The sequence below is a fragment of the Mus caroli genome, unplaced genomic scaffold (assembly GCF_978045245.1).
Source record: "Mus caroli unplaced genomic scaffold, Mus_caroli_1 scaffold_15, whole genome shotgun sequence".
In the NCBI taxonomy this organism is placed as follows: Eukaryota; Metazoa; Chordata; class Mammalia; order Rodentia; family Muridae; genus Mus; species Mus caroli.
In genome coordinates, this window is record NW_028227270.1 from 58,077,862 (window position 1) to 58,096,241 (window position 18,380).

Genomic DNA, 18,380 nt, shown 5'->3' on the forward strand with positions numbered 1-18,380 from the left:
CGAGGCCAGCCTGGTCTACAGAGGGAGTTCTAGGACAGCCAGGGCTATACAGAGAAACCCTGTCTCGAAAAACAAAAAGCAAACAAACAAAAAACAACAAAAAAAGAAAAGATAAGGAAGAGGGAAAGTAATGCCATATATTTTCCTGAACATGTACAAAAACACATTTTAAATAAAAACTTGACCAGATAGACAGTGTAACAGTTAAAATAAACTGAGCATGGTTACAGTAGACGGGTCCCATTTCCAAAACTAACTAGTTGCTAACTATCATTGTGAAGTGTCTGCTTTGCCCTTCTGGTCTCACTGTATACTGTGCACAGCCACATGCAGGCAAAATACCCACATATAAAACAACATTTAAAAAGAATAGCTCAAGCAGGGCAGTGATAGCACATGCCTTTAATCCCAACACTTGGGAGGCAGAGGCAGGCAGATTTCTGAGTTTGAGGCCAGCCTGGTCTACAGAGTGAGTTCTAGGATAGCCAGGGCTACACATAGAAACCCTATCTCGAAAAACAAAAACAAAAACAAAAACAAAAACAAAAAAAAACCCAAAAAACAAAAAAAACAAAAAACCCCACAAAAACAAAAAGAATAGAATATCTCAAAAAACTGGAATTTTCTACAGTGAAATCATTGCCCCGAGAAAGAGACCCGGCGGGCTAGTTGGAATGTAACTCTTTCTTGTCCTGCACTGATGCGTCCATTGCCTTCCTCTGAACCAGCTCGCTCAGGAGGGAAAGATGCTTTTCTTTGAGGTTAGAGTAGCTCTGCAGAATTGTTCATGTAAGAACAGTAACCCCAGTACTGTTAGGTGACTTTTCATTGATATATTCTGAATATGTTCTGTGTCCTTTGTATGTATAAAAATTGTGGCATTGAGCCTGGAGGTGGTGGCGCATGCCTTTAATCCCAGCACTTGGGAGGCAGAGGCAGGCAGATTTCTGAGTTCGAGACTAGCCTGGTCTACAAAGTAAGTTCCAGGACAGCCACGCCTATACAGAGAAACCCTGTCTCAAAAAAAATTGTGGCATTGAAAACATCTTTTAAGTCTATCTTTGAGATCATACTTCATGATCTAAAATGTAGACTTGTGTAGCCCCCCGATGCTACACGAACCGTGTTCTTGAATGGGAGGCTGGAGCTATAATGGGAGGAAACGGTGGGAGAAATAATGAGACCAAGACAAGATACTGATCAAGGCCCCAGAGTTACTAAAGAGTCTAAGCTTATAAAGGGGGAAGGCACGTCTTCCACCACATCAGATCTTGATGCTTTGTTGCCAGGCTGTCAGCACTTGGTCATGAATGTCTCAGGAAGACAGGTTCAGCCTCTCAGTGTCTTAAAGAAGAGCACAGAGGTGGCAGAACAATATAGACCTGTCTAGGTCAGAAGACTCCACCCTAGATGGTCTCACTCACAATGGCAGAACATGTCTGAGCCAACCTGCTCAAGGCTGGGGGAGGGCTACAGACTTGCACTGTAAATCTCCATCTGCCTCAGTGGCTAGACTTGCCTATTGGTGGCTAGACCCTATTGGTGTGGTTCAGAGAATAACCTCGGGCCTAAAATTTAAAAAGAATTAAGAATGGTAGCATTTGTGGAATGCAAAATCTGTCCTTGGTTGGCTTTTCTTTGATGTGAATACACACTCTTTGTAAATAGATATTTAAAAATAATATTTTAGGTGTGTGGAGTGGTTTCCTTATCAAAAGTCATACAGATGCTAGAGCAGCTGTACCTGCAGGCCAGAAAGATGTTTCTGAGAAAAGCTCTCCCACATACACTTTGGTGTCCTTGATCCCAGTTGTTGCTTCTGGGGGCAATAATATATTATCTTCTTGATTAAGCTAGCTAAATTCTTAAATTAGCTGCCTGCACCACCACTTAGTCTTAAAATCCCCTATTAAAGCCACATAGTCAGCTTTCCATTGCAATAAGAGGAAAAGTATTTGCATATGGAACATGGATGGCTTCTTCCTTCAGACCAGAATAGGAGGACTAGTTTCTTGTGTATTTCACTGGAAGAAATACGGCAAGCAAACAAGTTAGCATACTCATTATGATGAAGTACCTGCTTGTGCCAGGGTGAGGGATTTTGTAATTCCCCAGCATGTATTCATTCATGTCATGTGAATCAAAGCAGACCAGACTGATGGGCATACAAATTAGGAGGTCAGCTTGATCCAATTAATACTGAATTTTCAACTATAGGGCACTATCACATATATATCCAATGCACTTGCAAATTCACTTCAGCTCAGAGTTTTGAGAAACAGGCCATTGATTTTAGCTGCATGTGTTAAGTTACATATCTCAGCTGCTAACATTGTTCATACAGGAAAGGTAGATCCCCTCTTCTTAATACCATTCTCTATGCCAGGGAATGCCCTGCTTTTTTTTTTTTTTCAAAATCAGTACTGATATGTGGGGACTTCTCAATGATGTTCACCTTATGAATGAGTACATAATAGATTTCAGTTTTAAAATTTGAATTCCTTTAAAGGCATCTCTGCTACTATCTCTTAACTGTTTTCATTCTCCAATGCTTCTAGTTTCTCTCCACTGAATTTGATGTTGGCTTCTCGTGGTATTCCGGCTCACTCTAGCTGCTTCCACTGACTTCTGACAATCCAATGAAGCCTAAATTGGCAGAACCAACTAACCTGGCACCTTGGGGTTTTTAAGAAAATTAACCACCAGGCGAAAAATGAGCATAAACTGAAGCTAGCTGCACTCCTCCCCACTCCAACCCCCACAACCAGCACATATATACCAGACAGAAGTACAGCTTGGTCCTTATATGGGTCCACTAACAAATGGAAGGGGTCTTTCCCTGAATATGTTGACTGCCAGACAATCCAATTCCCCTAACTGGAGCAGTACTGTCTGAACTCAGTGAGAGAGGGTGTCTAGTCCCGCAGTGACTGATGTGTGAATATTTGCAGATTAGAGGACTGGGTGGAGGTGGATGGGGCAGTTGGAGGTCATACACAGGGAAAGCTCCATTCTCAGAGAAGAGAAGGGGAAACAGGGGAAGGAATAGTGGAGATATAAGGGAGAGGGAACTAATATTGAAATATAAAGTGGTCTTAGCCATTCTGACAGGTGTGAGGTGGAATCTCAAGGTTGTTTTGATTTGCATTTCCCTGATGATTAAGGAAGTTGAACAACTTGGGTGGTGGTGGCTCACGCCTTTAATCCCAGCACCTGGGAGACAGAGGCAGGCAGATTTCTGAGTTTGAGGCCAGCCTGGTCTGCAGAGTGAGTTCCAGGACAGCCAGAGCTACACAGAGAAACCCAGTCTCGGAAAAATACAAAACAAAACAAAACAGAAAAAGAAAAGAAAGGATACTGAACATTTTTTCAGGTGATTCTCAGCCATTCGGTATTCCTCAGTTGAGAATTCTTTGTTTAGCTCTGAACCCCATCTTTTAATGGGGTTATTTGAATTTATGGAGTCCAGCTTCTTGAGCTCTTTGTATATATTGGATATTAGTCCCCTATCAGATTTAGGATTGGTAAAAATTCTTTCCCAATCCGTTCGTGGCCTTTTTGTCTTATTGACAGTGTCTTTTGCCTTACAGAAGCTTTGCAATTTTATGAGGTCCCAATTTGTCAAATCGGATAGGGGACTAATATCCAATATATATAAAGAACTCAAGAAGGTGGACTCCAGAAAATCAAATAACCCCATTAAAAAATGGGGCTCAGAGTTGAACAAAGAATTCTCACCTGAGGAATACCGAATGGCTGAGAAGCACCTGAAAAAATGTTCAACATCCTTAATCATCAGGGAAATGCAAATCAAAACAACCCTGAGATTCCACTTCACTCCAGTCAGAATGGCTAAGATCAAAAATTCAGGTGACAGCAGATGCTGGCGAGGATGTGGAGAAAGAGGAACACTTCTCCATTGTTGGTGGGATTGCAAGCTTGTACAACCACTCTGGAAATCAGTCTGGCGGTTCGTCAGAAAATTGGACATAGTACTACTGGAGGATCCAGCAATACCTCTCCTGGGCATATATCCAGAAGATGTCCCAACTGGTAAGAAGGACACATGCTCCACTATGTTCATAGCAGCCTTATTTATAATAGCCAGAAGCTGGGAAGAACAAAGATGCCCCTCAACAGAGGAATGGATAGAGAAAATGTGGTACATTTACACAATGGAGTACTACTCAGCTATTAAAAAAAATGAATTTATGAAATTCCTAGGCAAATGGATGGACCTGGAGGGCATCATCCTGAGTGAGGTAACCCAATCACAAAGGAACTCGCACAATATGTACTCACTGATAAGTGGATATTAGCCCAGAAACTTAGGATACCCAAGATATAAGATACAATTTGTTAAATGCATGAAATTCAAGAAGAACGAAGACCAAAGTGTGGACACTTTGCCCCTTCTTAGAAATGGGAACAAAACGCCCATGGAAGGAGTTACAGAGACAAAATTTGGAGCTGTGACGAAAGGATGGACCATCTAGTGATTGCCATATGCAGGGATCCATCCCATAATCAGCTTCCAAACACTGACACCATTGCATACACTAGCAAGATTTTGCTGAAAGGACCCAGATATAGCTGTCTCTTGTGAGACTATGCCAGGGCCTAGCAAACACATAAGTGGATGATCACAGTCAGCTATTGGATGGATCACACGGCCCCCAATGGAGGAGCTAGAGAAATTACCCAAGGAGCTAAAGGGAACTGCAACCCCATAGGTGGAACAACAATATGAACTAACCAGTACCCCGGAGCTCTTGTCTCTAGCTGCATAAGTATCAAAAGATGGCCTAGTCAGCCATCACTGCAAAGAGAGGCCCATTGGACTTGCAAACTTTATATGCCCCAGTACAGGAGAACCCCAGGGCCAAAAAGGGGGAGTGGGTGGGTAGGGGATTGGGGGGGTGGGTATGGGGGACTTTTGGGATAGCATTGAAAATGTAAACGAGGAAAATACCTAATAAAAAAATAAATTAAAAAAAATTTAAAAAAAAGAAAAACCAAAATCAAACCAAACCAAACCAAACCAAAAATCAAAAAGAAATCATGATTTTGATGAACAAAAATATTTATTGAATTTTATAATAATGATTTAAACTGGCAAATCCTTTCATATGTTCTCAATAATTATTTTCTTTGCTTTGTTAATTTCCTACATTTAAACATGCTTGAAATGTGTTTGTGGGTATATGTCTGTTCATATGGTGTTAATGTGACAGTGACTGAACACCTTACAGGCCATCTGTAATCTACCTCCACTATGAGAGTTATAGAAATAAAACTCAAGAAGCATTTGGCTACAAATGACCTCACTGTTCCTTATTTGGGTTTACAAATAATTTATGTAACTGTTGGTGTGTCAGCATATACATGACAGGGCCTAACTGTAGAAATAAGAGAACATTTTGTCGATAATATGAGTCTCTCAGAGACTGAACTCAGGTCATCAGGCTAAGCGGTAACCAAATTTAACCAATGAACCAATCCTCTGGCATTCACTTGTGGTTCTGAGATAAGTGTTATAAAGAAGTGTTTCCTCCTAAGAATGAACTAACACATTCCAAAAAAAGAGATAGCAGTTTATCAGTTTCATTTGCAAATATGATTTATTATTCAACTTGTTCTGTTTTCCTTCATCCTGAAATGACAATGTGTTTAGAATCTGAAAAGAAGACAGTATTTACTGATGTGATGTCTCACCTAATCTTATTTGAACATCAGTGAGAAGGCACAGTGAGAAACATCTATGGTGTGTGAGGCTGGCAAATGACTTTAATCACCAAGTAAAGATGGCCAAAAGTGCCGGGTGGTAGAGGCGCACGCCTTTAATCCCAGCACTTGGGAGGCAGAGGCAGGTGGATTTCTGAGTTCGAGGCCAGCTTGGTCTACAAAGTGAGTTCCAGGACAGCCAGGGATATACAGAGAAACCCTGTCTCGAAAAACCAAAAGAGAAAAAAAGAAAAAGATGGCCAAAAGTAGAACCCAAAAAATTCTTTCAGTCTCCACATATCTGTGGTGTCCTAAAAACCCATCCATTACAAACACAAACAACAGGAAAAAATTAAAATGAATTTCATTGATCTTACTTATCTCTAGATAATTCTCTTAGAATGCAGTACTTCAACATGAAGTGCCAAATGAATAACTACTGGGAACATGAAGAAGTATGGATCCTGAAATAGTATATATGTATCCATAGCACATTAAGAAATATTGTAAGAGATATATTTGATTGATTATCCTATGTCATGACATCCCTACAGTATTCATAAAAATGATGCTTTGTGTACATACATGAGGTATTTAATTTTATATTTCCTTCTATTAAGCATTTTTTTGAGACAGGGTTTCTCTGTGTAGCCCTGTCCTGTCCTGAAACTCACTCTGTAGAGCAGGCTGGCCTCGAACTCAGAAATCTGCCTTCCTCTGCCTCTCAAGTGCTGGTATTAATGGTGTGCGGCACCATTGCCTGGCTCTCTATTAAGCCTTTTACCATTAATATTACTAAAATGTTATGACAAAACTGGACACGTTGGAGGTACACCTTCTACCCTTGGATTGTACTTAGGAAGCTGACACATGAGAATCAAGACTTAAAACATAACCGTGACTAATGACTGACAACCAAGCCAGGTTGGATAACAAACATCTGAAAGGAATTTGTGAAAATACGAAAACCAAAACAAGGCCCACAGGCCCACCACACATTCACAGGCATACTTTCTTGAAAAGTGTGATCGCACACAGCCTGATATTTAAATAAACAATGGGCCATTAGATGTTGGGCATCCCATTTTATTCATTGCAGCAGAAATCTATCCATCACCAAGTGACGTACAGTAGAGGATGAACAATATAGACCTGTGAGTGCATTCATAAGGTGTCCCCAGTATGTGCTCCTTTCTGCATTCCTGAGATATCTGTGCTGGGCAAAGGCTTTACCACACTTTTTATTTTCAGAGAATTTCTTGTCAGTATGTATATTTTCTTGAGAATGAAAACTATGTGGATTTATAGAGACTTAACATTAAATATATTCATAGAATTTTTTTTTACATTATGAATTCTTTTATGCCTTTGAAGACGACTGTGACATGCAAAGGTTTTACCACATTGACTACATTCATAGGGTTTCTCTCCTGTATGTGTTCTTTTATGCATTCCTAGATGACTGTGTTGTGAAAAGGCTTTATCACATTGATTACATCTGTAAGGTTTCTCTCCAGTATGAGTTCTTTTATGCAGTTGGAGACCAGTGTGTCGTGAGAAAGCTTTATCACATTGATTACATTTGTAGGGTTTCTCTCCAGTATGAATTCTTTCATGCATTTGAAGACTCCTGTGATATGAAAAGGCTTTGCCACATTCATTACATTCATATGGTTTTTCTCCAGTATGTGTTCTTTTATGCATTAGGAGATTATAGTGTTGAGAAAAGGTTTTACCACATTGGTTGCATTCATAGGGTTTCTCTCCACTATGTGTTCTTTTATGTCTTAGGAGTCCAGTGTGATTTGTAAAGGCTTTATCACATTGATTACATTTGTAGGGTTTCTCTCCAGTATGAATTCTTTCATGCATTTGAAGACTCCTGTGATATGGGAAGGATTGCCCACATTGGTTACATTCATATGGTTTCTCTCCAGTATGAATAACTTCATGCCTTTGAAGATGACTGTGATTTGCAAAGGCTTTACCACATTGATTACATAAATAGGGATTCTGGATAGTTTGTATTCTTTTATGTATTTGGAGACTACTGTGATGTGCAAAGGCTTCAACATATTGAATAACTTCATAGGATTTCTTTTCAATATGAATGCTTTCATGCCTTTGAGCATGACAGTGGTATGCAAAGGCTTTGCATTGAGGATATTCAGAGGTTTTCCCTCCAGTATGACTTCTTTCATGCCTGTGAAGATAATTAGCACATGTGAAAGCTTTACCATTCATTACATTGATGAATCTTTTCATCAACATGCAATAATTTTACAATGTGTCTAAATGTAGAAAGGGATCGGCACTTAAGGCTTTATCGCTTTCCTTAAATTCACGGGGTTCCCTTTTATTATGGGTAGTTTTTCATCTTTGAAGATAATTGTGGTGGTAAGAGCATTTATCACATGGCTCAGATTTATGCATCCTTTTTCTAAGAAAGGTTTTGCATATATTTTATGGAAACAAAATTCTTTGAAGAACGCAAAGCTTTATCACTCTGATCAGATTCACAAATTTTCCTGTGATACGTGTCATTCTACACTTGCAAAGTGAACCAGGACAAATAGAAGAATTTCCCCATTCCTAGCACTCAAGATTATTTTCTACAGTGTGAGCTTGTTGATGTAGTCCCAATGAAGTTGGAAAAACAACTAATTATCATCTCGTTTCAAGCTCAGTAAATCTACTCTAATTGGGGACTACTGTGAATCTTCTTGTTCTGGGAAAAAAAGAAGTTCATTGTTTTTATCAATATCACTTATGTAGACATGGCTTGTTTCCACTGTGAGAAAGGTTATACTTATGAAAGGAAGACTAAGAAATAAAAGGATTCCACATTGAATTCACACAGTTTGACTTTTTGTTCCTTATAACACATGTGGTATAAGGATAAAGGTTACTCCACAACAGCCTTGCTACCTCTCATAAACTGCCCCCTCACTAAACTTAGCAACATCACTACAAGTATGTGAGTAACACCAGCTTTACTATATACTATTTGCTTGCTAAAATTTCTTAGACATACATTTTTCACCTTTTCGATATGTATAGCTTTTATAGTATCAGGGGTAGTATGAGAAGAAATGAATGGATGGGCACCTTTAAAATGTAACTCTAAAAGGTCTATGATTCAGATGGTGATATATGATAAGGCATTGTTTCCATGTCTCCTTTCTTAAGGAATGCCTCACAAAGGAAATTCAGATACCTGCAATTGAATTACATGGTTTTATGAAAATTTAATAATCATCAGTATACTTAAAGGGTTACACGCTTGCTTTTCCTTAAAACTTCCAGGACATAATAAAAATTCTTCAGAAGCATCTTTGTACGAGTTTGCACATGGTAATTACCTTCCATGTCTTCTAGAACTCTGACGATGTTCTTCAATATTGTGGTCTTCCCAATTAAAGCCTAAAATACAGTGCCAGAAAGTGTATGATATAATATTTGAAATTATGCAGTATTTAAGTTACTATCTTCAGTGAAACTTAGGGTCATTCCTCTTCCTCCTCAGTTGAAACTATAAAAGAGCATCCAAAGAAAGAAACGGTTGTCCCTTATTTTAAAACTGGAAAGAAAATTCAGTCTTACCTATAGCATTGAGGTTCCTGTAGGTCTCCAGCATGACATCTTTGTAGAGCTTCTTCTGAGACGGATCCAGCAAAGCCCACTCTTCCCGAGTGAAGTTCACATGCACGTCCTCATAAGTCACTGCATTCTAGAACATCCCTTATATGTCATTTTTTTAAAGCATGGAAATGATAACACTGGACATGCATACTTCATTGACAGTATGTTCAAATAATACTAGTTCTTCTCCTACACATTTCCTAACACAGAAGTTCTAATGAAACTACCAAGTAATTTTAGAAGAAACCTAGATGATGAGGTTCACTTGTCATTTCTGCGCCCTTTGAATGAGGTATAACCTCGGAAGGGAAATGCCCATTAACAGACACAAAGAGAAGGGGGTGTGCAATCAAATCAATAATACTTATCACACATCAGAGAAATTATAAGAACAATTATTAATTACAAAAATAAACAGCAAGGTGGGTCTCTAATGGCTCAGACCCTTCATCTCTGCATTTAGTAGACAGAGGCAGGAGTAGCTCGTTTAATTGGATGCCAGCATGGTGTATGTAATGAGGTCTAGGACACCAAAAGGTACATGGTAAGATACTGTCTCCCCTGCAAGAATCAAGAACACAAATCAAAAAGGTAGGAAGAGGGCTGGAGAGATGGCTCAGCAGTTAAGAGCACTGACTGTTCTTCCGAAGGTCTTGAGTTCAAATCCCAGCAACTACATGGTGGTTCATAACCACCTGTAATGAAATCTGATGCCCTCTTCTGGGGTGTCTGAAGACAGCTACAGTGTACTTACATATAATAGTAAATAAATAAATCTTTTAAAATATGATACATCCACTCCAGTTCTGTATACATCTTCTAGAAACCTGAAGTGTCTCAGTTCAAACTGTTACAGTAATAAGATATTACCAAAAGGGTATTTTAAACAGTTACAATCAAACAGATGAAAACAGTAGCAATGTTAATGGCGAACTTGTGGAAACAACTTAGGAAACTGGAGAGATGTCTCAGCAGTGAAGAGCTCTTGCAGGTTCTACAAATAACTGAGCTCAATCGCCTGTAAATATATGTGGCTCACAACTATCCATTATTCCAATTTCAGGAGGTCTGAGGCCTGCATTCATGCACACAGGCAAAATACTCTGCCTTTCTACATAAATTCAAAACAAACAAAAAAGATAGGAAGAATGTCATAAAACTGCATTCCAATGATCAGAAGTTTCAAGCAGTAATAATATCATGAATGCATGTCATTCTGGGAAACAGAATGATACTCTCAAGCAAATTTCAAAAATCAAGATGTCAGTGAAGCTCAACTCAGCAGAACAGCACATGTTTGACATGTTAAAAAAAACAACAACAACTCTATATTCCAGGTCCATCAGCCAATAATATAAAATCATAAAAACAAAACAAACAAACAAACAAACAAAAAACCCAAGCATGTTGGCCCAGTCTTTATCCCAGCACTTTGAGGCCAGAATCAGAGGGATCTCTAAATTCAAGGTCGGCCTGATCTACAGGCCTACTTTCTGGACAGCCAATCTACCCAGAGAAACATTGTCTTTAAAACGAAAAACACCATAGTTAAAAAATATAATAGTATTGGGCTAGCAAAATAGCTTAGCACTGAATTGCTGCTACTGTATCTTGAGTGATTTATGGAGAGAGTCTATTGTGGTGAAGGCATGACAGCATGAGAAGGAGACTGAAGGATCATTTTCAACCACAACACAGTAGACTCAAAGAACAGGAGATGGGTTTTGTCTACAGACACTCAACTCCCATCCTGAGAAGGAATTGCGTCTAGAAAGGCTTATTCCACAAAAGCTTCCATATTCTCCCTAAGGAAAGCCATCAAGGAGAAACAAATGTTCAAAGACATCATCCTATCTGGGAGCTTTCTGATTCAATTAACTGCATTGTTGAACCCTGGTCACAATAGGCTCATATTCATTCCATGATGAAAATGCATATAGTTCAACTTCAATGATCCTCAAATTCTGCAATAGTCACTATACTGTTCAAATGTCCAAAGTCTCTTTACTTACTCAAGGTAACATTGGACTGATACAACTTGTAAGGTCAGAAAACAAGTTATATATATATATATATATATATATATATATATATATATATATATATTTTTTTTTTTTTTTTTTTTTTAAATCTGTACTCACAGATCAGTGCCTAGGGGCTTCCTGTGGCAGGCAGCTAGTGGGAGCAAGATGAAGTATTTATTTATTTATGTATATGAGTACACTGTGGCTTCCTCCAGACACACCAGAAGAGGGCATCAGATCCCATTCCAGATGGTTGCGAGCCACCATGTAGTTGCTGGGATTTGAACTCAGGACCTTTGGAACAGCAGTCAGTGCCCTTAACCACTGAGCCATCTCTCCAGCCCCCAAGTTATATTTTTATAACATGCAATGACACAGAATATTCCTTCCCTTTACAATAGACAAGGATATGCACATAGGGAAGATTGTAGCCAGGCAAGTAACTCAGAAGGGCAAACACCAAATCCTGTGGCTTTCTCAGACACATGCAGCTCCAATTGTAAAGAGCTTAGATGGCCCTATCCCTACAATTTCTCATACATCTCTTGGTTTGGTTAGTTCCACTCCCTATATACAGCCATGTAAGGCAGATGCCTCATAGCTTGTGAATCTCAACATCTTGGGATCTCAGTGTGAAACTGAGGCTTCATCTTCAGGGCTTCAGACAATGAACTCTCACGCTCTCTCTCTTTTTTTTTTTTAATAATTTTTTATTTATTTATTTTTACTTTTATGTATTTTGGTGATTTGACTACATGTATATCTGGGGGGGGGCGTGGTGGGGGTGTCAGATCCCCTGGGGCAGGTATCACAGCCAGTTGTGAACTGCCATGTGGTTGCTGGGAATTGAACCCAGGTCCCCTAGAAGAACAGCCAGTGTTCTTAACCGCTGAGCCATCTCTCCAGCCCTCACGCTCTCTTAATTAGGGATCTGACTCTGCCAAACACAGATGACTGGAACAGTGCTGAACTGAAACCACAGAACAAGCATCTGTGACCTTACATTTTGCATCATTCTTGTTTCTAGGACCAGCACAACATGGGTGATCCTGTCGAGTTTAGCTTCTAAATAAGGATGGACCCCATCATGTTTGGACCACAGTTGTAGCAGGCTTCATATAAAGTTGCTCCTTGGAACTAGAAATCATTTTGCCTACTGCTTCCACTAATTGAAAGGCTAGCAGGACAGAGTTTTACTATTATGGCACCTTCTTAAGCTTCCATTTCAGAGTAAGGGCCTTCATTTTAATTGTGATGATCTTCTTGAATAACAGTTTTTTTTTTTTTTTTTTTAAACAGTGAAGCCGGGCATGGTGGCGCATGCCTTTAATCCCAGCACTTGGGAGGCAGAGGCAGGTGGATTTCTGAGTTCGAGGCCAGCCTGGTTTACAAAGTGAGTTCCAGGACAGCCAGGGCTATACAGAGAAACCCTGTCTCAAAAAACAAAACAAAAAAAAAAACAAAAACAAACAAACAAACAAACAAACCCCAAAAAAACAAAAAACAGTGTATGATTTGTATTAAACACCAAAAGCTGTTTGCACCAATTCTTTATAATGAGAGGTAAAATCTTAAACATAAAAAAAAATCCCTGGGGCTTGTGAGATGGCTCAGAGGTCCTGAGTTCAAATCCCAGCAACCACATGGTGGCTCACAGCCACCCATCATGAGATCTGACGCCCTCTACTGGTGCAGCTGAAGACAGCAACAGTGTACTTATCTATAATTATAAATAATTCTTAAAAACAAACAAACACACAAACAAAAGTCTCAGTTTCCCAGGAAAGCAAATGAAGCTCCTCATACAGACCTCCTGACAATGGGCTGTTAAGTATTGATAACTCTGACAAAAAATAACCTCAGAGCTGAGTCAGTTCCTAGAACATTTGACCAAAGATAATAACTAGGCTGGAGCTGAATCAGTTCATGAAATTTGCTCAAGGCCTCACCAAATATAGTAAAGCTAATATAGCAGCCAATCAGAAACTGAACCATGTAACTTCCTCTGTACCCACCAATGAAGTTTTAGATTACCTAACCTTTTCTTTTAATTTCCTATAAAGGACTTCTGCGCCTTCCCTGGAGTCACCATTTTGACAAATGGTTGATCCAAGCATGCTGGTAATTTCTGCAGAATAAAGAATCTTTACCATTGCAAACTATTGGAATCTGGGATCTTCCTTCAGTGTTTCTTGTACCCTACCAATAAGGCATAAGCACTTTTGAAAAACAAGTCTATTATCATTTTCATGTGTGTATTTGTATGTGAGTTAGAGAAGGTCTTCCATTTGTATACAGGTAAGACACCAAAGAAGAGGGAGTCGGATCATCTGGATGTAGAGGAGCAGGTTGTTATTAGCCTCCCAGGATGGGTTTTGGTATCTGAACTTAGGTCATCCCCATTAAGAATACTTCATGAGTGACTTGTACAGTCCACTTAGTCCTTTTTACTCAACAAAGAAAAGGCCTTTCACAGATTAATAACAACAAAAATCTAAATAAAGAAATGAAGAAACTGTTCCTGGGAACCTGAAGTGTCAGTATTTAGATGTGGGGTATGGGACAAGGTTGGAGGCCTGTGTACAATCTCCACTGTTATCTGAGACTCAATACTCAGGTTGACCCCAGTGCTGCATCTTCCTCGTCCCTTGTCCTTACCCTTTATAGAAATCACCAACCTTTGCCCATGTACTCTTCTCTTTCTGCCCATCTCTGTGTCCAAGCCCCTAACTCTGGGCAGACAGCCCCTGCTCAGCCAACACCATGTCATGCCTGCTGAAAGACCAGGCAGGGTATCCACCAACCTACCACATTTTTTGTTACCCTAGACACATTCTTCATATTTGCCCCTAACACTGGAATACAACACCAGAGGCAACTTTTCATCCCCACTGTTCATACCTCCTGAGGAGCCCTCTTACCCTTCCCCAACCATCCAACACCAGCAAGCATTGCCCTGTGGATACAACAGCCCAACAGGACAGTAAAAAACACAATCCCCATCACCCTCTCTAAAATACAGACAACAAACAGAAGTCTAGGGTAAAACTATTTTTCTAAACCAGTCAAATCCAGAATTCAGAACCTAGACCTATAAATACCTAAAACACTGAACACAGATGCATAAATGTCAGCTAGGGACATAATCAATAACAGCTGAGAAATATGTCACCAATAGAACCATGGTATCCTACCACAACAGGTCCTGAATATACCAACTGTCTTAGTCAGGGTTTCTATTCCTGGACAAAAACATCATGACCAAGAAGCAAGTTGGGGAGGAAAGGATTTATTCGTCTTACACTACCATACTGCTGTTCATCACCAAGGAAGTCAGGACTGGAACTCAAGCAGGTCAGAAAGCAGGAGCTGATGCTGAGGCCATGAAGGGATGTTCTTTACTGGCTTGCCTCCCCTGGCTTGCTCAGCTTGCTTTCTTATAGAACCCAAGACTACCAGCCCAGAGATGGCACGACCCACAAGGTGACCTCCCCCCTTGATCACTAATTGAGAAAATGCCTTACAGCTGGAGCTCATGGAGGCATTTCCCCAACTGAAGCTCCTTTCTCTGTGATAACTCCAGCCTGTGTCAAGTGGACACAAAACTAGCTGGCACACCAACAAATCTGAAGAACAAGAAGAAATCCTTGGGGCTGGCAAGATGGCTCAGAGGGTAAGAGCACTGACTGCTCTTCCGAGGGTCATGAGTTCAAATTCCAGCAACCACATGGTGGCTCACAACCACCCATGATAAGATCTGACACCCTCTTCTGGTGTGTCTGAAGACAGCTACTGTTGGGAACTAAAAACAGGGGCCCTGGGGAAGAGGGGAAGGGAAGACCCACACCCCGCCAGAGTTCCACCCATGCTCTGGTCAGTCAGGCATGGGAGGGCTGCCAGACGCTTTCCACTCAACCCCGGGAGGGCATCTAAGCCTCTGACCCACTCTTGGGGTGTGGGGGTGGGGGCTAAGAGGCAGCCCTACCTGGGAGCCCCGGGCTACTTTGCTAAAGCCACCAGGGTTATGGGAGAGAAGGATGAGGGAAGAGAGGTTCCCAACACTGGCGAGAGTGAGCGCAGCCTTAATGAGCAGAGACTGTCTATGGTTTTAGGGCTTTATGGTAGAAAGGCAGAGAGAGAGAGAGAGAAGGCTAGAGAGAAAGAGAGTAAGAGGGAGAGAGGAGAGAAGACGAGAGAGGAGAGAGAGGGGGTGAGAGTGAGGGGCAAGAATAGGAGAGTAGTGAGAGGGCAAGCAGGGCCTGAACAGCCCTTTTTACAGTCTTTACTGTTGCTAGGTAACTGGGGAGGAGTTTAGCCTGAAGGTCAGAAGCTTGGGCCATTGTCTATGTTACTTCTAGCCAGGCTTCTCTTGTGGGGGGCTGGGGAGAGAGGGCGGTAACTTAGGCAGGAGCCAGAGTTCCAGGAACGTAAGGGAACACCTACCGTGTCATGAAGGTGAATTATCACCCTTTGGGGTTCAGACCTCAGCTCAACTGAAGACCAGCCTGTCTGTGCATAGCCCAATTCCCCACAATCTACAGTATACTTATCTCTAATAATAAATAAATCTTTAAAAAAGAAAAAAGAAGAAATCTTTAAAACCAAATACATAAAGATGATAGAGGTCCTTAAAGAGGAAATAAATCCCTGAAAGAAACACAGGAAAACACAAACAAACAATTGGAGAAAATAATATCTCCAAGAAAGTCAAGAAAGCACAAATACAGTTAAAGGGCACCAACAAATATTTTAAGTCAAGCTGAAAAAACGAACAGTTGAAGCAAACAAACAAAAAAAACTGTTCAAGACTTGAAAATAGTAATAGAAGCAATTAAAAATAAATAAACAGGGGCTGGAGAGATGGTTTAGTGGTTAAAAGCACTGACTGCTCTTCCAGAGGTCCTGAGTTTAATTCCTATAACCACATGGCAGCTCACAACCATTTGTAATGGGATCTGATACCCTCTTCTGGTGTGTCTGAAAAGAGCAATGGTGCACTCATATATATAAAATAAATAAATAAATATTTAAAAGAATAAAAATAAAAGTTTCAAAGGAAGAAGTTCAAGTAAGATAAAAAACAGACCTATTAGAATTAGACCCGTTTTCTCAATGGAGACTCTAGAAGCCATTAGGACTTGGGAAAATGTGCTGCAAACTCATATAGCCAGGCGTGGTTTTGCACGCCTTTAATCCCAGCACTCGGGAGGCAGAGGCAGGCGGATTTCTGAGTTTGAGGCCAGCCTGGTCTACAAAGTGAGTTCCAGGACAGCCAGGGCTATACAGAGAAACCCTGTCTCGAAAAACCAAAAAAAAAAAAAGGAAAGAATCCAGAATTCAGACCAGATTACTATACCCAGAAAACGTTCAAAAATCATGAATAGAGAAAATAAGACACTCCATGATAAAGTCAACTTTAACAGTATCTATCTACAAAAAAAACCATACAAAAGCTACTAGAAGGAGAACTCCAATACACACACGCACACACACGCAAACACACACACACACACACACACCACAACACAATCCACTACTTGCACCACCACAAATAAAAGTAAAATAACAGGCATTAACAACAATTGCTCGTTGCTGTCTTTCAGTATCAAAGGTCCCAGTGCCCTAATAAAAAGACACAGATTAACAGAATGGAAGTTAAAAAAACAGGATCCATCCTTCTACTGCCTACAAAAAATACAGTTCAAAGTCAAGGATAGACATTACCTCAAAATAAAGGGCTGGAACAATATATTTGAAGCAAATGGACCTAAGAAAAAAGCTGGTATAGCTAGTTCAACATCTATTAAAACAGATGTCAACAAAATTTAATCAATATATATTCACATACACATTATTGGCTCACTGGGTAGAACTTACAAATGTTAAATCAATATAATATAGCCAACTTAAATAGACCTACAACCCCTAGTAAATGGAAGAATTCATAACAAGACCCAAAACCAAAAAGCCCAGTGAGGGATGCTTTTAGTGCAGAATTCAATCCGATTTTCAAAAGAAGACTTACTGTCAATACTGCTCGAAGTATTCTACAAAATAGAAACAAAATGAAGCATACACAATTTGTTTTATAAATCCAAAATTAACCATGATTCCCAAATCATATGCTGACTTAACAAAAAAGACCAATTTACTCCATGGACATAGATGCATCACCATATAAATAACCAGACAGAAATAAGCCACAGAATCATCTCATTAGACACCAAATAAGCCTACATCAAAATCCAACACTGCTTCATGACGAAGGTCTTAAAGAGAGCAGGGATACAATGGACCCATCTAAATATAATACAAGAAATTGACAACAGTTCTATAGCCAACATCAAATTAAATGCAGAGAAAAGGACAAAGCAGTTTCACTAGAATCATAAACAAGACAAAAACATCTACTCTTTCCATATCTATTCAGTATTGTACTTTTAAGTTCTAGCCAGACCAATAGGACAACTGAAAGAGATCAAGGGGATATAATTTGGAAAGGAAGAAGTCAAAGTATCCTAGTTGGAGGATGACATGACAAAAAAAAATTCTACCAATCTCCTACAGTTTCAAGAAAGTGGCTGGATACAAGATTAATCCAAATAAAATCAGTAGCCCTCCTATGAAAAATGACAAGCAGATTGAGAAAGAAATCAAGTAAACAACATCCTTCACAATAGCCTCAAATAATATAAAACATGTTGGAATAAATTTTATTTTTAAAAAAAGCAAGTGAAAAAGCAATCTACAGATTCAACAAAATCTCCATTAAAATTCCAAAAGAAGCTGGGCAATGGTGTCGCATGCCTTTAATCCCAGCACTTGGGAGGCAGAGACAGGTGGATTTCTGAGTTCGAGGCCAGCCTGGTCTACGAGTGAGTTCCAGGACAGCCAGGGATACACAGAGAAACCCAGTCTCGAAAACAACAACAACAACAACAACAAAGAAAATTTAATCAAGATGAAAATAAGGTCATTGCCCTGGGAAGA

General features: G+C 39.9%; 1 protein-coding gene and 1 pseudogene across 1 annotated transcript in view; both read right to left on the bottom strand.

The window, feature by feature from the left end:
* LOC110288370 (uncharacterized) overlaps positions 1 to 18,380 on the bottom strand; it is a 145,428-nt gene that overhangs the window by 62,402 nt on the left and 64,646 nt on the right. The window contains 1 exon segment of the mRNA XM_085830835.1: positions 7,072 to 7,790. Within this exon segment, the coding sequence (XP_085686961.1) occupies positions 7,072 to 7,790 (719 nt within the window).
* On the bottom strand, positions 9,083 to 9,463 carry LOC110307687 (zinc finger protein 431-like; annotated as a pseudogene).